This window comes from Apteryx rowi, unplaced genomic scaffold (assembly GCF_003343035.1).
Source record: "Apteryx rowi isolate R43461 unplaced genomic scaffold, aptRow1 scaffold_24, whole genome shotgun sequence".
Lineage (NCBI taxonomy): Eukaryota > Metazoa > Chordata > Aves > Apterygiformes > Apterygidae > Apteryx > Apteryx rowi.
The window spans coordinates 4,185,636-4,210,470 of record NW_020448752.1 but is presented as its reverse complement, the minus strand read 5'-3'; the positions used below and the strand labels follow the sequence as shown (position 1 = coordinate 4,210,470).

General features: G+C 51.4%; 1 protein-coding gene across 6 annotated transcripts in view; it reads left to right on the top strand.

The window, feature by feature from the left end:
• Nucleotides 1-24,165, top strand: part of STARD8 (StAR related lipid transfer domain containing 8) — a 112,477-nt gene extending 88,312 nt beyond the window's left edge. For 5 of the 6 annotated variants that reach the window (XM_026066157.1, XM_026066158.1, XM_026066156.1 and 2 more), the window contains 13 exons: nucleotides 773-844; nucleotides 4,656-4,737; nucleotides 10,547-10,610; nucleotides 13,697-15,069; nucleotides 16,462-16,635; nucleotides 17,185-17,344; nucleotides 18,308-18,506; nucleotides 18,815-19,025; nucleotides 19,296-19,410; nucleotides 19,979-20,194; nucleotides 20,664-20,884; nucleotides 21,242-21,418; nucleotides 22,161-24,165. In XM_026066157.1, coding sequence (XP_025921942.1) covers nucleotides 773-844; nucleotides 4,656-4,737; nucleotides 10,547-10,610; nucleotides 13,697-15,069; nucleotides 16,462-16,635; nucleotides 17,185-17,344; nucleotides 18,308-18,506; nucleotides 18,815-19,025; nucleotides 19,296-19,410; nucleotides 19,979-20,194; nucleotides 20,664-20,884; nucleotides 21,242-21,418; nucleotides 22,161-22,278 — 3,182 coding nt within the window. In that variant the 3' untranslated portion in view covers nucleotides 22,279-24,165. The remainder of the gene's footprint in view (nucleotides 1-772; nucleotides 845-4,655; nucleotides 4,738-10,546; nucleotides 10,611-13,696; nucleotides 15,070-16,461; nucleotides 16,636-17,184; nucleotides 17,345-18,307; nucleotides 18,507-18,814; nucleotides 19,026-19,295; nucleotides 19,411-19,978; nucleotides 20,195-20,663; nucleotides 20,885-21,241; nucleotides 21,419-22,160) is intronic. The other variant, XM_026066159.1, reaches the window with a different exon arrangement.
• The last annotated feature ends 670 nt before the right edge of the window (nucleotides 24,166-24,835 follow it).

The following is a 24,835-nucleotide window of genomic DNA, read 5'->3' as shown; positions in this document are numbered from 1 at the left end:
ATTTTAGACCCAGTTCTATCATCTGTAATCTCGATAGGTTAGTAGTGATTAGGGAGGAAGTGATGTATCACGGATCGAGGCCCATAATCTTTCACAGCCATTTGTTCATATCTGGTATTGTGTTATAATTCCCCTCTGTTAAGAAGAAGGCTGTTTAGATAGGGTGTACGTGGTATCGGGATGAAAGCGAGCTTGAAAGAAAAGGAGGGGGTTGTCCAAGATGTTGGGAGGTAGAGGGGAAAATGTTTCTTTGGCAGACTTTTGTGGAGGATGTTTGCAAAGGGCCTGTGAAGTGACCGGCCCTAAACTTTGATGAGCTTTAAATTATTTATTAAAAATAACAATGTTCCTCTCTTGCCTGGCAAAATACTTTATTTGGTTTGGTGGGTTTAGAGACAAAACGGTTCATCAGGAGGTTAAAATTGTTTCTTGTGGACATAAGACTTCTGGTTTACCTCCTCCTTTTGTGTTAACAGAGGCTCTAAAGCCAAACGGTTTCTGCTGTGAAGTCCTATCTTTGGCAAAGAGCCTCTTCTGTGCAGAAGGCATTAATGCCACCAGCAGGCGCACGCACTGGGTTCCCGTGCTCCCTTTGTCGCAATCACTCATTTCCACTGGTTTGTGCATACAAAATATCGGCTCAGGCCGTACTGGGGTGGGTCTGATGCTGGGGAGCAGAGAGAGCGGGCCGAGCTCCAGTGCCCGCTGCGGTTCTGTGGAGCATCGCTCTTGCCAGATGGGACACTCAGGCTGTTTGTTTGCTTTGTTTCAGAAATCGAAGCCAAGAAAGCCTGCGACTGGCTGCGAGCAGCAGGATTTCCTCAGTATGCCCAGCTTTATGAAGGTGAGGGCTACCTCTTCAGTGCTCTATATGGGGAAAGGGTTAGATATGTTTTTCTCCACAGTAACGTGTCCTAGAAAGCTGACCATGCTGCTGTGTGTGAAGAGCAGACAGCCCTCCGCTGCTGTGCTGCCGCTCAGTGGTTCCTGATCCCGATCCCGATCCCGATCCCCCCGAGGCCTGGGGAGCTGAGAGCACTCCGGGGCTGAGGGTGCGAGAAGCGCTTAGCTCCTGGGGAGAAGGAAAGAGCCTTGTGCACAGGGCAGCACTCCTGACCTCCAGCAGGAAGCATTCAAAACCCGTTGCCCCTTAATGACTGCGCAGAGAAACGCGACAGATTCAGCACAGCCTCCAGCTTCTCGTTGGCATGAGTCCTGTCAGTAAGATCAGGACGCTCAGGGATGTGGGCGTACAAGTTTCAAACACCAGCGGGAACGAAGGTGGCTCTGCCCTTGTGTCTCCGTGGCAGTGGTGCTCTGATCATGGGCATGCTCTAATCAGCTGTATACAGACTCCTGGTGGCTGGAGTTGGCATGGGAAGGTCTTTTGATACTCCTCACGATGCCCTTCATTTCAAGGCTTCACTATTACCCCCAGTGTGGATGACCAAGAAGTTCCTGGCCTTTACATGGTCCTATATTGTATATCTTAGCTAAATACCAAGGATGACTGCAGGGAGAGGTTACAGAGCACTGGGGAGAGGAGAGGATGAAGAGGATTGTTTGCTAATTATATGATTATATGTTAAAACTTTAAGCCTTCAGAGTTGATTGTGGTCTGGAAAACTAGCCGTGCTATTAACTTTTCTGCATTCCTGAACTTTTCCCCTTCAGGCAGGGCTGCTAGAAAGTTCCCAAGACGCCTGGTCAGGCCAAGGGAAGACAGGTTTTGGAAAGCTGATCGTGTCTCTAAGTAGTTTAATAAGTGTTTGCAGTGGGTGTTAATGCACGGGCAGCCAACGTAGGTAACTCGGAGAATGAACGTTTCCTTCCTCCCTCCCTACTTACATGTCCTGGATACTAGTGCCCTGCCCCAATATATTATTTGGCAGGAGGGCCTATGCTTTCTGAACATGAAGCAAAACCTTGCCTGGAGCAGACTGGATCTCCATACTGTAAGGTTCCCAAAGGGAAGATGATATTCGGAAGGGATGGATATATATATCCAAGAGACTTTCTCACATGTTCTCTGTTAGGTACGCACACAGATTACACATTAACTCTTCCGATGGATCTCTTCTCTGGTTCAGCTGTGTTTTCTTCAAGCACATGGCGCAGACTGCTGGTCCCTGTTGGGGGAGGACCAGTGCCGAAGAACCACAGCTCCAGCTCAGCCTAGGCCCGGCTAGAACAATAGCTGGAAGCCTGGCCTCCAGACACGGTGCGGAGCCAGCTATTGTTCAGCCTGGACACTTCCACTGCACCCCCTCCCTTCCCCGCAGCACCAGCACAGAAAGCATGCTCTGGCCTCCTTGATGATTCTTCGCGGGCTGCCTGTTTGTTTCTGGTTTCTATTTTAGGGGGCAGCCTCCTCGCATAGCCATGTGCAAGGACTCCCCAGATTCCTGTAGGTGAGACCTCAGCTCCAGGTGTTTGCCCTGAATAATGCTTGTAACTCAGGGAAACAAGAATTGGGTGCTAAATGCTGGAGTCTATGAATAAACCAACCCTTTTCCAGTCTCACTGAGCAAAAATTTCCACATACTACGACTGTTTCATTCTGTTTTTCTCTGCAGCTGGCAGGGCTCAGTTTTCCCTTGATAATTGCACTTGGTAGCTTCATTAACAATCAGACTTAGACACTTGTGGTTAATTGTCAAAGTCCTGTGTAGCTGGTTCCAGCAGAGCTTTCTCCGAGGAGAAAGACATGAGCAGGGAATTTGAKGGAGGCCCTATGGCGCTTTTCCCCTCTGCTCTAACTTACCTGAAAAATGCTTCACCTTTGTCACCACAGCAGTAACTGAAAAACCCCAACGTGAATGCGTTGCCCAAAGTCTCTGGGCATGCACCACCTTTGGCTGGTCCTCTAACCACTGTCCCGAGGCCAGCAAGCCTATCTGCCTTTGGAGACCCAACCCACGGTCTTTGAGGCAGGGGGAGGACTTGAATGAGATGCTGGAGCTACCGTACTGCTCTACCCTATATGGCTTTCTTGACCCTGGGGGATTAGCGAGGGAAGGGAGTCATAGAGACTTCAAGAGAGCTCAGTGTATGTATAATACGTTGTTTTATGGGGCACTAAGATATCTCTTGGGCAGTATTTGGGAGGCGGCCGCTCTCCAAAAAACGCCATGGGTGGAGGCCACAGTTTTCCTCCACACCTGACCTCAGCAATGTCTTCCTTCAGGTTTCTCTCTCTTGTGCTTTAGGCAACTGGGCATAGGCTCCAGATTTTGTGCCCACTGCTGCCAGATGTGCGGTGGGACTTTGGGCAATAAATTATTGTGGTCACGCCTTTGGTGAAGCGAGGTCTGATCCTTGCATGGCAGATGAGAGAAGGGCGTAGAGAGGGGGTGGCTGCTGCTTGGTGAAAGCTAACTTCAGAAACAAAACGATCCCTGCTGAGCTGGAATGGCTTGTTGTCTCGAGGCTCTCCTTTGAACAGCCTGTGCGAGATGGTCAGTTCCTCCACTTTTACACATACCACAAACCTGCTAATTAAAAGCTCCCAGTGTAAACTAGYGCCTTCAGAGACACGTGGGCATGAGCAAGAAGCCTCTGTTGTTCAGAGGGGAGAAGATAGCGCGGTAATCCATGCCTCCTCTCCTGCGCTCTCACCCTTTCATCCAGGTGCCAAGAGGAAAATCAGCCTCTGTGTTTGTCCTCGCTGCGCTGCTTGCAGCTCAGGACTCCCTGAAATAGGACACAGCCTGGGCTCCAGATGTGTTCAGGTCGGGAACAGAGCTGCTCGCTGGTACCTGCGTGGGTGTGTGAAAGCACTGTGAAGGGCTGGGTTTTATTTCTGGATCAGCTAATCTCGGAGCGCTAAAACTGGGCTAGCACCTCCACCCCAGCAAAAGTCTTTTTCCATGAGGTGTGCTCGTTCCAGGTATGCCAAGGTCCCTGGGCACAATAACCTGAGATTAGTTGTCCTGCAAGGGGAAAATTGCCTGAAAATGAGCAGATGRCAGCTGTCTGCTGCGTAAGGGACGTTTCCTTCTCGGTTTTGTGGCTTGTGTCGCAAGCCCGTCTGCTCGCAGTCCAGGGGGGTTCGTTTCTACCCCTCTCCCTGTTTGTCAAAATCATCACTCTGACCTCTGCATTTTGCTTGCCATCATCACCACAGTACCGGAGCATCACTGATTCTCTTCTCTCCGTTCCCTTATTTATCTGTCTTTTATTCTTTGCTAGCTGCCTTCTGGGGCTGCAGTCTGGGAGGCAAAAAATGTCCCTTCAGGAGGAAATATTGCCGGCAGACCTCCTCCTTGTGCGTTTGGAGTTCGCAGGCTGAGTCCTGCCTGTGAAGAGCTGCCTCTCAGCAAGCTGAATGAGGTTGTCCCCTGTTTGTAGGTTGCCCTCTAAGGATGACATTGCTTCCACTCCCACTGCCACGGCTGTCAGGGGTAGCTGCTCCCAGTGGCAATACGATACCCGAGCCTGACCGGCTTCTTTTGACTCTTACAGTCCAGAAGCCTCCCACGCCTTTCSTCTTTACTGCTCTCCTGTTTTCCTCCTTTGCTGTCCATCCTCTGTGTCTCTCCTCTTCTTATTCCTTTCAGTATCTCCCTTCTCCCACACTTGCATTTTGTTGTTGCACCTGGTGGAAGGACTAGCTCAGAAACGGTGATTAATTTTCGTCTTGCTCTTCTCCTCAGACTCGTTGTTCCCGCTTGACATCATCGCTGTGAAGAAAGACCACAGTTTCCTGGACCAGGACTCGCTCAAATCTCTGTGCAGGTATAGCTTCCTTCGAGCTAGATTAATGTCTGCAGAAAATTGAAGAAAAACAAGGACTTGCCTCAGGCAAAGACTCGCCACAGCCACTTTGTCGCTGTGTTGGGCCAGTGCTGGGTTAGCCCTGAAATTCCCTGTGGGGCATCACCAGCGTGGCGGGCACAGCAAGGTAGATTGCCTCCTACCTAGCCTGGCAGTGACGTGTTGTGGTCTGGAGAAATGGCATCTGAAAGGGGCTACATCTGTGCGGTGGGGGGTTTGGATACTTTATTCTTTCAAATCTGGAAAAGTTGCCAACTTGTTGGATGCAGTATGGTGCTAGAGAAACTGCGGTATTATTTTGAACATACGAAGCCCTGAAGAACAGGAGCATTTACCAGGAATTCTTTTCCTCTTTGATTAACTTTCAGGCTCTATTTTAACCTTATGTATGGGTAACTCCAGCCTGTAGAGCTCTATTCAGAAATGAATTAGTCAGAGGTAAACTCTAAAACTGAGCAGAGGTGCAAAGGGAGACACATTTTTGCTGTACCAGCTACCCATGCTCTGTTCTTTTACCGCTAGCTGCTCTGGGTCATACCTCGTATACACGTGATCCTGAGGGGAATGAGGCATGAGGCATGTTCCCCCAAAATCTATTTTGTATAGCTTTATTTTGCAAGGATGCTTAATAATGCCTCTGAGAATAAAACAGTTTTTGGAAACCACATCTCTGGGAAACAGTGAAGGGATTTTGCTCAGTTGTTTGCATAAGCCAAATTCAGGTCAAGGTGCCTGTGGCTGAAATTCTATCTGTGGACAGAATTTCACTTGGTCATCTGGTGCTTGCCCCCTGCAAATAAAAGAAAATATGCAGTGAGGGATTTGCTGAGCTTTCGTGCAATGAGAGGTGCTGCGTGAAAATTACGTGCTGTTAATTAGCCCTTTGAGCAGGTTTTAGGAGCTGGGTTGGGGGTGTTCAGTGGTGGTAGGCTTGTTCAAGAGTGTCTCCACCGTCAGTTTTGGACTGTTCAATTTCTTTGTATGGCTGGAGTCTGTGTTGGTAGATTCATTCTCTTTTCCCGGAATAAACATTTTGTTGGTTGTTCTGACTAAGGATTTCTCTTTTAATGAAGTGCGTGGCTAGAGGCCTTAGCTTAGTTTGTGTGAGTAACATTAGTCATCCCAAGTGCCTGGCAACAAAACTGCATGATATGTTTTCCACAAAGACACACTACTCTTTGCAACAACAGGGTTGAAAATAGCTTCAAGAGATGCCACTGTATAGTTTTTTTGGCAGAGAATGTGTTATGGTATTTCAGAGATGAACTCTGTAAATGCTACTGTCTTCACCAAGCAAAAATATCTAAAAGAGGGGAGACTTCGTATCCCCCACGATCTCTGACTGTCCAGTGAGGCTGTGCATCAGTCTGGTGGTGTGAATGACTCAGGTCCCTACTTTTGTTTTTTGGAACACATCATTATGTCTGCGACGCCACGCTGACTCCACGATGAGAAACCGAGTGGTACTCAGCACGACTAATATTCCTTGTTTTCCTTCCCACRCACACGTCTGTGCAACAGAAAGGACAAGAGATAAGAACTTTATCTGTTACTTATTTACTCTTCCAATACAGAGGCTGCTCTGATGGGCAGGGAGCGGATCCCCTATTTCAGTTCCTCTGGGTGCATTGCAAGTTCTTGTTTTTTTTCTTTTYCTTACTGCAGTCATAGCGGGGTGGGGGAGCTGAGGAGTAGTTTCTGAAGTGCTGGGATAACAGTCCGTTCCTGTCTGAGCTTTGATGTCCTTTTGTCTTTGTCTGTCTGGCTGGAGGAGTTTCTGAGATTGTTTTGCTCCGATAACTTGGAACGGGTCATCTCCACCTGCTCCTATGATCACTTCAAGCAGTCTGTGTCAGAGCTGGTGCCCCCGGGAAGAGTGTGCTCTGGGCGGGACACAAAGGACCAAGGTTCTTGGAAAAGGAGAGTCTGGAGCCACTTTCCAAAGCTGTTGTGTAGTCTTGAGGGGCCTCGAGGTGGCCGTGGGCAGCATTTGGCTAACAAAAAGGCCAAAAAGGGGAAATAAACATGTAGCTCTTCCAAGAAAATGAAATCCCTTGTACATGTATTCTTCCCCACTGGCACAGACATGTTTCCATCTCGCTCCCTCTGCCAAAAGTCCATTAATTTAATCCCTTTGCTGTTGAACTTCTCCAGCCAGCGAGGAGCAGAGTGGGAGGCTGCTTGGCTGAGCTCCAGATGAGTGACAGGCAGGGCACATGTTTGATATTGCAGTTGCTTGGACCGGATAAAGTCAGTTCTTTGCTTCCAACTCAGTCTCTCTGCTCTTGTTAATCAGACAAATTTTCTCTCCAAAGCCGTGATGCTTACATAAATGCCAGGCCTTTCTCAGGTGACCTTCAGGTAAACCTAAGTGACCTTTACTCCAAGCTTACTCACTTCAGGTGAACACCAGCTTGATTCTGACGGTCAGTCATCAACTTTTGGCTCACAGCTGTCATTACTTTAGAGTTATTTTTTTCTCCCCCACAAAAACTGACTTACAGCAGCTCTCCTTCAGCAGCATCCTAGAACCAGCAGGGCACTGTGGATTTTAGCAGTGAAGTAGGTGGGCATGATCAGCGTTAGGCTTCTGCACCTGCGTGGTTGACTTTGCCCATCTGGCTCAGAGTGCACACTGGTAAACCATGGCTGTCTTGTTCGGGAGTTTTCAGTAGGGTTGCAAAAGGGATATTAGTCAAATTTTTCGTAAAATGTACCTGATTTTTTTTTTTTTTTTTTTTTTTTGTCTGTGCAGACTTGGTATTTGCATGCTGGAACAAAACTTGTGTTGTGCTTGTAGTAGCATTTATGAAGCTGCTAATTAAACTGAGTTAATTGCAGATTCATTCACTTCTGTAAATAAAAAAAAAAAAAAAAAAGGACCTTGAACTCTAGCCTAGAGAACTTGAAGGGGCAAGTCTAGCAGGCTCAGAGAAGGGCCAGCAGCCACCAGTTCCAAGGTCTCTTCCTAGCGCTGGCGCTGATGCTCTGCGTGCACATGGCTGACTCGCACCCCTCTAGCTGTGGCCGAGTAACCTTCCCTTTTTGTGGTCGCGCTTTTGGGGCAGCAGTCTCTCTTGGGTTCCTGCAGAATTTGCACATAAAACTGCATATTCAAATGCTTTGATTGTGGGTTTTCTTCCACGCGTCTTGCTGACATGCGCGGAGCCCAAAGTCAGGCAGGTAACCTGGCGTGTGCACGTCAGCTTTGTGGGAACGGTTCGGGGATRTCTGCGGGACTGTCCTCGCTGTGCCCTCTGCTAGCCGACCATTTCCTCAGGGCAGCTCTGGAAACCGTCCCCAATCTGTGTTTAGGAGCCGTTTGCCTTCCACCGGGCTCTGTGCAAGCGCAGAGGAGATGCGTTTCTCTAAGCACACTGGAGATTTAATTAAATTCCTGCTGGGGATTTGCCATCTTGCCTGGTGGGATCTCTCCCTACCTCCCTGCTTGTTCACTAGCCATTATATTGCTAGCTTCCTTGTGGAAACCATTACTAAATTGATCAGAAATTGGACAATGGATAAAGCAAGACTTAATCTGCCGTCAGCTAAGTGTCAGCACAGTTTAGCTGGCTTCCCGGAGTGGCTTAGTAATAGGCAGGGAGGTGGGTGCCTCATGTCCGGGGCTCGTGTCTTCCCTTCCCACCTCAGAGCATTTCATTAAAACACTCAGCATAAAGCAGCTCCCTCTGTTTTCTTTTCACCGCCTGCTGCTTGCTTTTCTTCCCATGTCTTTGTGAAACACAGGTTTTATTTTCCCTTGTGTTCCCCATCAGCTAGTGCCGAGCCGGCCCCAGCAGCGCTCCAGGGCGGCGGCGGTGGTGGTGCTGGTGGTGGCAGTGGTGCTCAGCCTCTGCAGCCCGGCGGAGGAGCCTCATGCCCGCGGGTGATGCCCTGTGGCCTCTGCAGCGCTGGGCCTCTTCAAGAGCCCAGGCACTGCGTTTTAGTGAGGACTGCTCCAGAAAGCATCGCGTTCCCCTGCACCCCTCCGCTCACCCGCTGCACCTTCGTGCAGACCCGGAGCTAACACGYGCAGCGGATGGAGGGATGGGACATTCCTGACCACCTCCAAAGCCACGTGCTTTCACCCCAGGGTGAGCAGGCAAACCAGYTCCCAGGCATTCGCTGATGCTGGCAGGTGGCTGTTTTGGGGAGATTTATGGGGTTTGCCCCAGAGCCTTSGAAATAACAAACTACCTAGGTAATCCTGAGGGAATCCCAAGATGATGTTCCCAAGGGGTTGGAGTGGACAGATTGAGCGGACAGATAATGAAGTATCTGCAAAGAAACGAGGTATGCGTTCTGGGAGAAAAGCGAGATGAGGTCATGGTGCTGGCCTGGGCCCAGCTTGGTTGTGGATGGGAGCTGCTCTGGCTTCCTTTCAGCTCTACCGGATCTCCACTGCTGCGGTAGGAGCTTCTTTACAGCCTGAGGCTGGGAGAGAGGCCACTCTTGCTTCTCTCCCTCCTGCCGTGCCCTCCAGAGCCCTGGCACAGCGGTGGATTCCCACCCTCTGCATACACGCCTGAGCTGGGCCATCTCCTTTCCCAGCCCCATGCTTTGGTTCGCTGGGGCTGGTTTCGCGCCTGACCATAGCTGGGCTTCGAGCCTTCCTTACCACGTTGCACCCTCTGTCCCCACTCTCCACCTCCCCAGCACATGTGCTCCCCGTGCTTTGCCAGCGCTGCATCTTGCCCGAGCAGAGGCATCACAAGCTGGGCTGAGCACATACTCAGATGCAAAGTGAAGACTATTTGCAATCAGGCCTCTGGAGCCAAAAACAGCCTTGGCCTTAAACCCACTGGGTCACTAAGTCATACCGCCTTTGATCTAATTGCCTGAAGATGTTTGTAGTGTTCTTATTGCTTGGCATTTATAATCTGAAATCAGAATGATCTTAGTGTTTGGTGACTTTGGAGCGAGGCTCTTGAGAATAAAAGCCTGAGCTTGTTTTAGCTCAAGGAGGAAAGAGAGTCACTTTGTGTTTAAGCTGGAGAACCCGTCAGTACCAGAGAGGGTTAACAGCACRCCCCGGCATGGCCGGAAGAGCTTGGCCCAAGCTGCTCCTCCGCGGAGGCGGCTGCAGAGGTCACAGCTGCCTTCCAGCACCATGAATGGGGCTAACTTACAGCCAAGGACAAAAACTTCAAAAAGCAGAGGAAGTGCCCTCTGGAACGCATGGCAAATGAGACTTGAAAGTCACCGGCATCCAAGTGGATCGCAGCAGTGTGCAGGGGTGCAGCGAGTGGCGGGAGGCAGGCGTCCTTTGATGCTGTGGCCGCTGTTGTGGGAGAGTAAACAGAGATTGCTGGAGTAGCTGTAAGTATGTAGGTTTGGCCAGAATGTCCCAGTACCTGTACTGAAGGAGCGGACTGTCTTTCTGATTTATACACTTGCAAAATCCCCTCTGGCATGCAATCAAACACATGTGCCACTAGTGTGCTAGAGCCGTTGAAACTCCTTGGTCGCGATGCCAAAGGCTCATAGGATTGCGTTCTCATGCTTGGGTAAAGGAGATGCGAGGTGTCCATCGGACCTTTTCTCCAGCCAGAGGGTGCAGCTTTGTGAACCTGCCCTGGGACTGTGTGCTCCGCTGGGAATAAACTTGGAGCTGCCCCAGGCTCCGCATGTCCATWTGATCCCTTGATCCCCAGCTGTTTGGTGGCAGGTGACAATGTGCAACAAGAGCTCTTAGACAGAAAAAAAAATTGCAGCTAGAGTAGGAAGCCAGAACCGGAGTAAAGCTTCTCTTGTTTTTTTTTTTTTGCAGGAGGCTGATGACCCTGAACACATGTGCCTCCATGAAGCTGGAAGTCCACTTTCAGCGTAAACAGGTAAGGCCCGGGCTTTCAAGGGCAGGCCGGGGACTGAGGGGCGCAGGGGGGAATGTGTGCAAACTGGTGGAGCAGCAAACCTGTTTTCATTAATAACATCAGTAATATTCTAGGGCTGACCCTGTACTGGTGCACATAACAACACCCAGTTCTCTCTGCCCCAGGCACTGCTGTTGGTTTATTTTTTTTCGTCATCTCCCAGGAAAGACATGACCCAGGGACCGCCTGGTYGACTCAGGAGCCCATGTTCTCCTGCCGCGTACGGTGGTGCCCCGTGGCACTGTACCCCGTGGGTGCTGCCTGGAAGGCGGCTGTTAAATGAGCTAGCCAGTTTGCTCTGGCTAAAGCAGCCACGATAGTCTCCACGAGGCGGTGGGATGACGAACAGCCTGCTAGATGGGGTAGGCAGGGTGTGGGAGAGAAAAAACTCAGCAGCCGCAGGGGCCGCCTCTGCCGCTGGCCCAGCAGTGCCGGGGACGGGAGGGAAGGCTGGAAGCGTTGGGCGGGTGGGAGYTGTCCTGGAGGCTGCCAGGTGGCCAAACCCGCAAGCTGTAGGTCTCTGTTGAGTCAGGATTGTTGAGAGCCCTGCTCCGGCAGGGCTCCARGGATGTGAAGCCCTGGTGGCTCTTTCTTGCTCTTCCTTCACCATCGCGTTCACAGTGTCAGTGGGAAGTTTCTTTGGGTGTGAGGTGCCTTCTGCTGTGTTTAGTCCTTTCCCTTCAGAGTCTTTTGTTTAGTGCTGTGCATCCCTGGTAGAAAGTGCTTCATGTCAGAGGTCCCATTCGTCATGTTTGAACGCAATGTTGTGAAGGCCRTATGAGCTGGTGAATACCGTAGGGGTAAAGGGATGCTTCAGCACGGGCTCAGTGGGGCTGTCCTTGGCCCGTGATCCCAGGTGAGCTCCCATCCCCACGACGTGCGTTGCAGAGCGCTCGTGCTGCGGAGGGGGAGCCTGCAGCTGCTGCAGTACAGTGCCGCGCAGTTAAACATGAGCTGCGAGGGGATTTCCTTAAGCAGATCTCTGGCAGGATGGATTAGTGAGGAAACCTAACCCCAAAGGGGGCTCCTCCACAGGGAGAAATAAAACCAGCCCATGTGTCGCGAACAATAAAGCACAAGCCTCAGCGGTGTTTACTGTGGGCTTCGTGTGCTSTGCGTCCCACCTGTGCGCTGTGGCAGCTGGAGGACCAGGACCTCCAAGCCAAGGGCTCCCACCTGTCCGGCAAAATTGCAGGAAGGTCGCCATGTGGGGATATTGTTCCCGTGTCCGGATCCCCTTCTCCAGGGCACAAACAAGCAAAGGGGGAAGGGGACGATGGCGCGCTGGCTGGCTGAATGTAAAGCTGTTTATGCTTCAGCTATTGCAACAGCTCCAAGGTAGTGGGGTTTAAAATAGAAATGCCACAGATAGTGGAGATAGTTGCTAGGACGGTTGTTTGGGGCAGATCTAGCTGATGCCGTGAGTCAGGCAGAATGCTCTGCAAGTTATCAGATCACAGTCAGGAGCTGAAAGCGTGGCGCTTTCCTGTGGGCACGGGGCAGAATGAGCTTAAAACTCAAAGCCATAGATTTTAGCAGCACTTTATTGCTTTTCATTTCTTCTTTGGAAGGCATTGAAGCTTTTAACGCCAGCCARTGTCTTTCATCACAGGTAAAGCTACTTGGTCACTATTCTACTTTTCTTTTTCTCCATTTTTATTCATCACTGTTTTCAGGAAATTATGACTGGGGAGGGGAAAGAGCATTTCTGTTCTGAATTTTTGGTGTCTGCATCCTCCTCTTCTTTCACCCTACCCTTCCAGTTTGGATCAGCTCTTACAATCATTTTCCTATTCTAGCAGGCCTTACCATCCAAAGTCCAGGGAAACATTAGATAAATGGCTGTGACATTTAGACTGACTGAAGCAAGTAGTCTGATAGTTTGGATACCTTCTCATGACCATACTACTTTCTTGAAGAAACAAACTGTTCTATGGAGATTCTTTAATGGGAAGCTGATGGACTCTGTTTTGGCATTAAAAAATATATTGGCATATTAATAACAAACTTTTCATATTTCCCTTAATGAATAATACATGTAAAAYGTCCACCAGTTTGGTATTAAGCATATGGAAATCATTATGTGGGTGTATTCCTACTTGTTCCAACTGCCCTTATTTTGATTTGGGAAATCATGCTGTATTGAACGCCCAGATCCCTTATTCTCCTTCAGTTCATAACTGGATGTTTCTGAGGAAGGGATCAGCAGAGAAATAGCTAACCACAGCATATGTTTAATGTGTCATTGCTAGGTGTCAGGGTGAGCATCCCTGTTAGATAAACGCAGAGAGTATCCCAGCTTTCCCATATCTGTCGTTTCTTCTCTCTCCACAGAAAGCATCATCTCAGGAAAGACCTAGTTGGTCTGCTAAACTCTGCCCACTCCTTCCTTATCACTGCTAGGACATAGTAGTTGATGCAAAAGTGAGTCAGTCTCACCCTCCAGAAGGATGGCTTGGCTGGACCTGGGAGTTTTCTCTTGGGTCGTGGAGGCCATGGGCTTGAATCATAATTCAGGAACACTTTTGATATGAACAGATCTATCAGAAGCAAAAGTGTCCCTGTCTGCCCGTTGTCTCCTAGCTGGGTCTGTTCCTCTGGACACCACCTTTCGCTCTGGGCAGCCCTGGAGCCTGGCTGGCTCATGAGCCTCAAGTGTTTCTGCTGGCTCACATGACCGGCGTGCTGTCTGTCAGGGTACAACAGCAAGACATGTCATGCTGTTATAAATACATGGCGTTACTGCTTCTCCGTTCCTATGAGACATTTAGAATTAGCATGGAAATAGCGTCTTCCCTTCCCTAGTACAATATAGCCCTCGGAGTGTGGGCAAAATACTTGGCTACTTAACCTCTCTGTTACGGAAAGCAATCAGAGTGGGATTGTTGAGTCATTTAATGGGTCATGCACACAACTCACTTTCTCCATCCAAAGCTGTGCTGAGGGCTGTGACTTCAGGTTGAGTATATATCCCTGACAAGGGGGGAGGGAGGATGTACCGACTGACTCCATTGGTCTGATTCTTCCCTGTTTTTGGTCACCCTCAGAATGAAGACTCTGAAGAGGAAGATCTGTGCGCCATCAGTGACCGGTGGGCTTTTCAGAGGGAAAGTAAGAGGTGGTCCAGAGTGGGGTCTGTCGATGTCCTCTCCCAAGGCTCGGAAGTCCTGAATTCCACCATGAGGCAGACGTCCAGCCGTGAGAGTGTCCTCACAGACCTGAGCACCAACCTGGAGGCTGTGTCGCTCCACAGCAATGCCAGCACAGGCAGCACAGGTGGCACTCTCGGCATCGTGGTCACGCCACCTGACCCATCCCCGATACGGGACACTGCCACCATTGCCAAATCCAGCCAAAGTTTAAGTGACCGTTCCTTGACAGACCAGCCCTCAAACCAGAGCGAGGGCTCTAAGGAGAAACCTAGGAAGCGAAGGTCTCGCAGCTTCTTAAAGAGGATTGAGTCTCTCCGAAGGAAGGACAAAGAGAAAGCCAGCTCAGAAGAGAAGGATGCCCCAAGCAACGGTGTCACGACCAAACCAGGATGGGACTCTGTGAAGTGTAATGGGGACCTTACAGTCACCAAGGCCAACTGCCCTAAAAGAGGAATATCTGCTTCTTTCCATGGCAAAAAACACTTCTTTTCAGTATCATACAGGACTAACCGCTTGTTAGGCTCACGAGGGAGCAAGGTGAGCTCTGACCCGAAACGCAGTGGAGTTTACCTAGAGGACTTTGAAGCAGCCATGAAAAACAGCAACAACTGGGCTGCTGGAGAATACCCACACCGGCAGGCGTGCAAAGGGGATTGCTTGGTCTACATTCCCAGGGACCACAAGCCGGGCACTTTCCCCAAATCCCTCTCCATTGAGAGCTTGTGTCCTTTGGGTGGCAGCTCCTTGACCAACTGGAAATCTGGGAACAAATCTGTTGGGCTGGCGGGAGGTGGAGGGGGTGGCAGCAGCAGCAGCATGGAGGACTCATCCTCCCCACAGGGCTTTGAGTACCGGCAGCGGAGGGGTTCGTGCAGCTCCCTGGGCAGCCGGGTGAGTGTGTATGACAATGTGCCAGAGTTTGACAGCGGCGAGGATTTCTCCAAGGTGGATGGGGAGGTGACCTACGAGAACCTTGACGACATATTGCAACACATGTGGGGCCTGCAGCAAAAAGTGGAGCTTTGGTATAAAGCCATTTCCCCAGACCTGGTTGGGGAGGAAGGGGACGAGGAGGAGGAAGAGACAGACTCAGGAGGGGAGCCCACTTTCCCTTCAAACCTGCACTTCGAAGAGCAGTCCATGTCTGATGTTGGCACATCTGCCAGTGATTTCGACAGCACGGGCAACTCTTTGAATGAGGCCGAGGAGATCGAGATGCGGGAGCGCCGGGACTCTGGCGTGGGAGCGTCGCTCACCAGGCCGTGTAGGTAAGCGGGGCTGCGGGGCTCTGGGCCGCGTCACTCCTGCAGCATCTCCATGCCTGGTGAAAGTGTCTCAGGAGCAGCCGGCGGGTGGGAAGAGCTCATTCCTCTAAAGGCAGCATTTTGTAGAGGTCGCTCCTGGAGCTGGTGGAGCATGCTGGTGGCCTCGGGCATTGCAAGCCTTTCCTAAGGCTTTTCTGCACCTAGGATTCAGGGTCCTGGATTTAGGGGGAAGAGCACTGCAGCCTTTTCTTGGTGCCATGCAGACTCTGGCTTGGCAGCCTGCTTATGTCATCCTTTCCCTTGTCACTGAAAAGATGTGGAGCTAATGAAGCTGCTGRTTAAAAGAAAGCCCCCAGGGTGCCCGAGGAGCTGGGCAGCGAGGAGAGCTCGGCGCGGGTTGTTGGTGCGCTCTGGTGGCCAGAAGCAACCACTGCTGGCACTCGCAAGAGAGACACTCGTTCTCGCTGCCGCTGGCCCTGTTACCTACAACCTGGGATCTGCCTGCCCATATGTACCTGTAAATAAATGCTTTTAGACTTAGATTCATTTATTAAGAACAGGTCTGAAATGCAGGAGACGCTTTCACTATGCTCGTTTTCCCTTTTACTTCCTTTGAAAACTCCAGCCATTGCTGGATTTTGTGGAGTTTCTAGCCCCTGCTAGGCAGACAGTGGAGGGTAATGTGCCTGCTGGCGGGGTGTGGAGGGACGTAGTAGGGTGGTTGTTCGTTAGGTGGGAACGTCCGTTGCGCCTTTCCGGGTTTGGGGACGTACAGGAGCAGCGGGGCAGGAACCTTCCCAGAGCAGCCTGGATTTGGAAAGGATTTATAGCAGGCTTCCGAGAGAATGCTGCCTCATTGGGGTGTCATTTGTTGTTCAGAAAGTAAGTTTTGAGTCGGGGATGTCCCTTTTGCCTCGGCATTGCTCTGTGTGGTGGTCCCGCAGGCTTGCATCTCTCCGAGCATATAAATTCTCCCCATCTCTGGGATGTGCTGGGCTAGTCTTTGCGTTTTGGTGTGGAGCGTGGTGAGCCTGTGCAGCCCAGGGTGGCAAATAGGGAGGATGGTGGTTGCTTCAAGGGCACCAAGGCGGGGGGACCTGTCCTTTACGGTAAAAGAAAATGTCAGTCAACTTCTTGTATCTCTGTGCTCCTCCCTAGCACCTTCTAACACTCAGTTTGTAAGTACCAGGATTAGAAAAGAGCACGCACAGCACTAGGTTTTGCGCTGGAATTGCTCCCTTCAAGCTTGGCTTAGCCTGGCTGCTGGAGCACCTGCACCTTCCCCTAATGCAGGAGGGGCCTTGGGCCTGCTCCGGGCTGGGCAGCAGCCAAGGAGGAGGGAAACGCTCTTCCTGGGCCACTGCTCTGCCACCAGCGTGCCCTGTCGCCCCGCAGGAAGCTCCGCTGGCACAGCTTCCAGAACTCCCACAGACCCAGCCTGAACTCTGCCTCCCTGGAGATCAACCGCCAGTCGTCGGCTCAGCTCAACCTGCTCCAGAAATGCTCCCTGCTTCGCCTCACTGCCATCATGGAGAAATATTCTGTGCCCCACAAGCAAGCCTGGACGTGGTGAGCTAATGGGGAGGGAGAAACCTAGACGACGTGCGTGAGTGACAAGCATCGGGCTTTGACTCTGCCTGCAACGTGCACGGAGCCATATCCAGCACAGGTTCCTCAGCCCAGGGCAGAAGCGAGCTCCATGTGTGGAGACGATGSAGAGGGAGGAGAAATAGCTGAACAGAGACTCTCCTTGCTCTGCATGGCTATGGGTGTCCTCACAAGTGTGGTCTGGGGGCTGCAGCCTGACTCCCAGCATTGGCTACGTCCAGGAGGATTGGATGCAGATATCTGTAGAGCATTAAAAATGCTGCACAGTGTAAGAGAGCGGGGCGGTGGTTTCCTACTGCAGCTAAGTATTAAAACATGTTGGCTTAGAAGAAGATGTAGCACTTGCTGCTCAAATCTTGCCTTTCTTATATTCAAAACAAGGCAGAGGCATCTGTGTGGGTGTGTGCACGTGTGTTTTGCCTGATGTCCTTCTCCCTTCTGTGCAGTGATGCTGAGGGAGTTGTTCATTATACTGAATTATTCTATCATTTTTCTGTCCCACCCTCACAGGACGGTGCCCAAGTTTATGAAGAGGAGTAAAGTCCCCGACTACAGGGACAAAATGGTCTTTGGGGTGCCGCCAATCATCAACGTGCAGAGGACAGGGCAGCCTCTGCCCCAGAGCATCCAGCAGGCGATGCGCTACATCCGCAGCCAGTGCCTGGACCAGGTGAGGGGCTGTTTGCGTGATACAGGAGCGCACACGGCCTTCGCTGACCCTTCTCCAAGGCGTTGGGGTGCTCTCAGGAAGCTGCTAAGAGATAGCACTGTGATTTCTGGAACCAAGCTAGCTTTAAAGAGTGCTTTTTGTTCACCTTGTGTAGGAGTATCCATTCAGCGATGTCAGGACTGTGTTGTAAGCCATATGAGTAGTGACTGTTTTCTGCTATGGTGTATTTAGCCCAGACTGCACTCAAGGCTGAGAGGAGGAGGGGAATAGTTATTTGTCCCCAAAACAGTGTAATGCACCCTTGGTGCTGCCAGGCCATGGCAGATACTGCTGCCCTGGTGATGGCAGTGTTGGCTTCCTGTGGGTGCTGGGGGAAGGAGACCCCCCCACTCGCCTCTGCTATGGAGGTTTAATGTTTGGGCTGCAAATTCTTCACACTGTGCAGCTCCTACCTGCCATGGGGGGTTATTTGCCACTGGAGACTCCTGCAGTGCTCAAACTGGGGAGTCTCCTTTGCCTCTGTGCATCGTCCCTGTCATCACCTCCAGCGTAGCTCCCTGCCCATGCAGCCTCTTGGATAGGGAGCCCCTTTCCTTCCCTGCTGGACCTTTGACTCTTTCTGCTCCTGTTGTGTCCCAGGGCAGAGAGGGCATCCAGCTGATTTGGAGGTGCTAGCAAAGTTCGCAAGATGGTGGTGGCGTAGGGAGTGTTTGGGGAAGGTGCAACAGTGCTCAGTTGTGGTGAAAGGGGAGGGCGAGATTTTCACGGGGAACTCCGCATCCCACCAGCGTTTTTCTTGGCCAGGCTCTGCTTCCAGGGTTGCTGAGAACTGAGGCTTTCTGGGGAAAGGGCTTCCTCATATGTCCTAGGAGAGTCGGCCCAGACATCTGGGTATTGTGGCCTTCTGCCAGGGGTCCAGCACCCACTTTGCTTTTGAACGATGACCTGTTCTTCCTCGGGCAGGTTGGCATTTTCCGGAAGTCGGGGGTGAAGTCCCGGATTCAGGCGCTCAGGCACATGAATGAAACCAGCCCTGACAACGTCAACTACGATGGGCAGTCGGCCTATGACGTGGCTGACCTGCTGAAACAGTATTTCCGTGACCTGCCAGAGCCCATCTTCACCAGCAAGCTCACAGACACCTTCTTGCAAATCTACCAGTGTAAGTGCTTCCCGCAGAATGTCCTCCCGGGGTGCAGCCACGCAGGTCTCCTGGGGCTCATGAGAGGGCCCAGGGTCAAAAGGGAGCCGTTCTAAGGCAACAGATGCTGATATAGGGCAGGTCAGCCACTGGGCTGCCAGGCTTGGAGTGAAGACCAGGATCTCCCAGGGAAGAGGAATCTCTGTTCTTGGCTCCCTGCTGCATTCAGAGAGAGGATGTAGGGAACAGGCTAATTGATTAGTTAACACCAGGTGATTCCCCGTCGGGAGAGAGCTGACTGACCACGCGTTTTTCCTCTGTGCCATCAGTCGTGTCCAAGGAGCAGCGGCTGCAGGCTGTGCAGGCTGCCATTATCCTCATGCCTGATGAGAACCGGGAGGTGCTGCAGACACTGCTGTACTTCCTCAGTGACATTGCCTCCGCAGAGGAGAACCAAATGACTGCCGGAAACCTCGCGGTGTGTCTGGCCCCCTCCATCTTCCACCTCAACGTGTCCAAGAAGGAAAGCACCTCGCCAAGGTAATGATTAGACTAGCTCTGGCCTTCACAGCCTTCCTACATCCCCCGTCTCCTCCTGTTGCAGCTCTCTCCATTGCCTCTTCCCTGTCTTGGGAACGGCAGGCCATGCGTACCAGGTGTTAAGGCATGGTGGGAACATGCCTGTTCTCAGCACAACCCTCTTTTTCTCTGCTTAGCAAAGCAAGGGGCTGGGGCGGGGGGCGGCGGGTGAGCGTGTCAGAATGTAACACCCCGTTGCTCGGTCCTAGCAATGTACGCTCTCTTTCGCAGGGTGATACACAAGAGAGGCACCGTGGGGAAGCCTGACCAGAAAGACCTGAATGAGAACATGGCTGCTACTCAGGGGCTCTCCCACATGATCACAGATTGCAAGAAGCTCTTCCAGGTGGGTGGCTGCAGCTCTTCCAGCCTGGCGTTGCTCCCCGCAGGCACTGCCAGCAGGAGATGTGATCTCACTGTGAGATTGCTGGTCTTGTGGGGTCAGTGTGGAGTGACCTAATGGCACCCCATCCTCGGGCAGGCATCTACCACAGGTCAGTCAGCCCCAGGAGCAATGAGGGGTCAGTGAATCCCAGCTTCACAGTGTCTCATGGTGATGCAGGTCACAAACTACAGGATATATGTTCAGAAAGGCTGTGTCCATCCCTCACTGCCTTCCTTGGCCAGATGAGGAGTTGTAGTATTCTAGCTATGCAGGACCGGTGATAAGTCCATCTCGGTGAGGATACCCAATGGTGCCCAGCACCAGGGAAATGCATAACTGGGCAGATAAGCACTGACGTGCTCTTAGGAGTATTTCTGTTTAGAACTTCCTCACTTAAAGGTGGGCTTGCACCCCCGCAGCAGAACCACTGCCTCCTACTGCCTGTGGCTTCAGAGTTCAGGTCTGCAGATCTGGATCAGGTAGCAGATCTGCCTGGGTTTTTGAAGACCTGTATGTGTTTGGTTTGTAGGTCTCCCATGACATCTTGCTCCAGTTGAGCAGCTCCTATATGGCAGCAGATGCTTACCCACATCCCCTGACTGAAGTCATGTGTCAAGGGGAGGGCAAGGATCTACACTCCTATTTTGAGCAGAGTGTCCAGAACCTGCTCAAAGAGTCATCAGAGAAATTCAAAGGCTGGCTGAGCACTCCGGGACCCCTGAACACGGAGCTCTCTTGCAAAAAGGTAAATGCCACTGTGGAGGGAGTGTTTGAGGTCACGTGGGAAAATATATATTCTGTGACCCCAGTGAGCCATAGGTGCTGCAGTCACTTGCTAACGTGCTAAGCATCCTGGTACTTGTTCCCTTCAGCAGGGTGGGAAAGTCAGCAACCTGTTCCCCAAACAGAGAGGGGAACTGAGAGCTAGATAGCTATGAGGGTTGGAGGGTGCTCTGTGCCCAGCAGGCTCGGCAGAGAACCCCTCTGTGTTGTCATTACAAGGTGAGCTGGCGTCCTGCGCTCAGCCCTTTCTCCAGTGAGCCAGAGCAGTTCTCCCATCCCATCCCAGGTCGGTCTAGAAGGTGCTGCTCCCTAACCTGCAGGTGTCACGGTACCGCTCCACAGCAGTGGGAATCATCAGCAAAGCCACTAAAGGCTTAATGTTATGGGATTCCCAGCTGGGCAGCCTGCCTGACCCTACCCTGTTGCCCCAGCAGGTTGGGGACGGGCACCCTCTGCGTTTATGGAAGGTCTCCACGGATGTTGAGGCCCCTCCCTCTGCGGTGCTGCACCGGGTGCTTCGGGAACGTCACCTCTGGGATGAGGACCTGCTGCAGAGTAAAGTGGTGGAGGCCCTGGATAAGAACATGGAGGTTTATCACTACATCACGGACAGCATGGCACCCCACCCGCGCAGGGACTGCGTTGTGCTCAGGTGAGGGCAGAGAAGGACCAGATCTGGAGGACCCCAGTCCCGTTTATCCCTATCTTGTGGTTGTTACTGGTGGAGAGAGAGAGTGTGTGGCCAACAGTCCTGGTAACAAGTATGTGGACGGAGAAGATGTCTTATTCTCCCCACAGTGGGCTAGACCTCTATGTTAACAGTTTCTGTAGCCACTTGGTCTCATTTCGGTGACTTCATACAGGCTCTTGGTGTCTCCAGTCTCCGCATTCCCAGTGCACTCCACGTTGTGCAGACTCAGAGGCCCCTGCAGGGCTTGTCCAAGAGTGTGCATGTTTGGTCTCTCTCCATTGGGCCTGGGAGCTGAGGTTGGCTTGTTCTCTCGTGCAGGCGCTGGTGCACGGACCTGCCCCGAGGAGCCTGCCTGCTCATCTCCATGTCGGTTGAACACGATAAGCTGCAAGTGGAAGGAGGCGTCAAAGCCATCGTGTTGACGTCTCAGTATCTCATCGAGCCAAGTGGGATGGGCCGCTCCAAAGTGACGCACATCTGCAGAGCTGACCTCAGGTAATGGGAAACCCTTTGCTCATCTGCAGTTCCTCCGCACACTTGCTGATCCAGCATCAGCAACCCGTGAGTTTGCTGGTGTACCAAGTAGTGATGGGGGGAAACACAGAAGATGCTTGTTCCTCTGTGTGCTTACCCTGGCAGGACGGGCAGGTCTTGCAGCTTGTGGAGGCACTCTGCCTGCTCTGCCCTCTGGCATTTTGGCCTGATTGCCCATATCGAAGAAGTTGCTGCTCTGAGGCCATTTTTTAGGGCTGCCAGCTGGTTACTTGGAAGGGAGCCACCAGCTCAGTTTTAGCCCATGTTGTTACTGCTGGCAGTTCCCTGGGTCAGGCACAACTCTCTACGTTTGGCAGTAGGTCCTTTAATATTTCTTTAGAAAACAAGAGGTCCTCCACAGGTCTGAAACATGGCATTAGCTCTTTCTTTTCTGTGTCAAACTGCTGCAGTGTAACAGTGTAAGGGCAGGCTGATGCAAGGGACGGTCCGTTCATCACTGTGGGTTGGAGTAAGCCTGGTTGTTTCTTGGACATTCCTTTATTTTGCTGCATGCGTGCAGTGAGGAGTGGGGAAGAGCATGTTCCCTTTCCTATCACACATTGGATGTTCATCATCTCGTAGCCCATCCCATTAGGAACTAAGCTGACTGTCCCTGAGCCAGAAATGATGTGCTGATCTTTGGTACTTGCCAGCAGTTTCTTTTGCCTGCTTATCCCTCCTTTTGTGTTATTCTCTTGTCCAGGGGACGGTCTCCAGAGTGGTACAACAAGGTCTTTGGACATCTTTGTGCCATGGAGCTGGCAAGGATCCGAGATTCTTTCCCAGTGTTGAGTCCGAATGGCCCCGAGACAAAGATCTGAGGAGCCTGGAAGACGGACTGTCCTGTTTGATCATGGACTTTCCAGTCGATTTGGGCTGGACCATTCAGAGGGAAGCGAGGAGTTGGCGACCTGTTGGCATCCGATTGTGGAGGGGGAGACAGAGGATGGTGCGCTCTCAGGCACATATTTATAAGCTTCCTTTTTACCTAAGCCTGGCCAGCCCCCTCTGAAGGAGCCACTGGGTGTCTCTAGCTATGCACAGTCCCTTTCTTCTCCCACTCCAGGGCTCTCTTTACTGTCATCCCTGGGAGCAGTCCCCTTCAAGGGGCAGGAGAAGCCATCCCGTCATCATTCCCATTCCCGTAATACCTGTTGCTGCTTAAGATGTCTCTTCCTTAAGCGCTCTGAAGAGCAGGTTCTCTGCAGAGGCAAAGCCGTGCACAGCTTGGTCTCCGCAGGAGGGATCTTGCGAGCAGCAGTTTGCTTGCCAAGGGGAAAGAGAGGGGGTTTGGGGGTGAAACCCCACAGGGAAGGCAGCCTGCGGGCTGAGCTGTGAAGCGGCTAGACCAGGTTTAGCTGTGTTCCTCACTCCTCCAGGTATTACCAGGAGCTCACCCAGTTTGGAAGCAGCCGCAAAGGTGAAGGTGCTTGAAGTGAACCAGGATGAAGCGGAGGGGTAGGAGAAGTGAGCGAGGGAAGCACAGTGCCATGTCCGTAGGTCGCAGCACTGTGTCAGGAAGTGAAGGGTGGGCAGAGACGGTGTGGAGTGTGTGCATGTGTGTTGTGTGCATGCTGGGGGTGTCACCCTGGCGGTGGGACATGCAGGAAATCACTTAGACTGAGAACTTGCTATAGGATGCTATTATTGGAGGAGAGGGGCTATATATAGATATCTATATATCCATTTAATGACAGCCATTGTTGAGTGGCAGAAGGAACCTACTGCTGTTATCATCTTTGGTGCTGAATTTCATAGGAGAAGAAGAAGCATCTCTCCACTCCAGTGCCTTGTTCTTACCCAACTAAAGGCCTCCCTTGCGCCCTAGGTTTTAGTGGTGGGCTGCATGGATGGTGTTCCAAGCCATGGCTACATGGGGGCCAAGTCCCATCCCTTGAAACCAGCCTATCAGTCTGTCTTTTGAAGCGGGGGCCAGGACTAGGCTAGAACTCCAGAGCAATTGCTCTTAAAGCTGCCTGTAAGCTGACGAAGGGGGTAATGACCCACCTAAAGCAATGAGAAGGAGCGCATTGCAGGGGAGAGCAATGAGACCAACCACTGCAGCGTCTCAGTTCCTTACTGCAGTTGAGGGGTCGAGTCGCATCACGGGGAAGTGCCCTGCCATGTTGCAGGAGGGCTCAAAGCTTGGCCAAGGCAGGGAGCACACAGAAGGTTTGTTCTTGTCCCATCTAACAGTGCAGCGCCTGCTTCCATTAAGCAAGCAAAGCATGATAACCCAAGCCGGGTGCAGTACCCGCACGATGGTAGTGACAAGCTTAATCCAGTTCATGCTCACTGCAGTGAGATGATGTGTCATGGACGTGCGATTTGCCCTGGATTCTCCCCTCTTTGGGCAACTCTAGAGAGCAGAGCTCCCACCCCTCCTGCGTGCAGAGCTGTCTCCTTAACTTTATCCCATGGCCCCAGTGCTTTCTGCAGGGAGTTCAGTCCCCCCCTTCCCATCCCTTCCTTTCCTCCAAGCTGAGAAACAGTCTGACTTAACTAATAGCATCTGGGAACTGACCTGGTTTCTCCTTTTAGGCAGGGACCCAACTTACTAGACATTGTTCCAACTGGAAGGCAACATGACCCATGCGCAGGAGCAATTCACAATGGCAGTTTCACTGTAACAAATCATCTCTCTCTTTTATGGTGAAAAAAAACAACCTAGCCTCTCTTCTGTGTTTTTATATATATATTTATATATATATAAAAAAATATAACTAACTTTCAGGGAGAGTGATTTTTTTTCTCCTAATTTTTTTTAAATATTTCTTTTTTTTCTATCTATAAATACTTGTACAGTTGGAATATTAATATATAACTCAGGTGGTAGAGCTCAGCACCAGGTGATGTTCACTTAAAAAAAACATGTATTTTCTATTTAAGGGTCTTTTTTTGTTTTGTTTTGTATCATATGCAACTGCAACAGATTGTTTGACTTGGACTGGGGCTGCTCTTCCCATCCGTGTAATTAATAAAGTACTAACGATATCTACTGGCTGATGTGGCAACCTTCATGGTTAGTGACTGCCGCTGTCTGATTCCTTCCAACGCAGAAACGTTACAGAACAGGGTAAGGTACTTTTTTGTGGTGCTGCGGGATGGTTTTCTGAAGCCATCTGGCCACATGTCTCTAGTGTTGCAGAATGAGCCCAAGGAAGTAATTTGACAGCAACTGTAAAGCATAAGGCAAAACAGGAGATGAGCCTTCCAGAAGGATCCAGGCAGCAGCAGAGGTGGAAGGCAGGAGGGATGTTTGCCTGCTGCTGCCCAGCAACAGGAACACACATATTCCCCCATCCCAGGAGCCAGCGGAGGGACTCGTGCGAGTATGCGAGGTCTGCCTCGCTCACGTTATTCCACCAGTCCACGTGC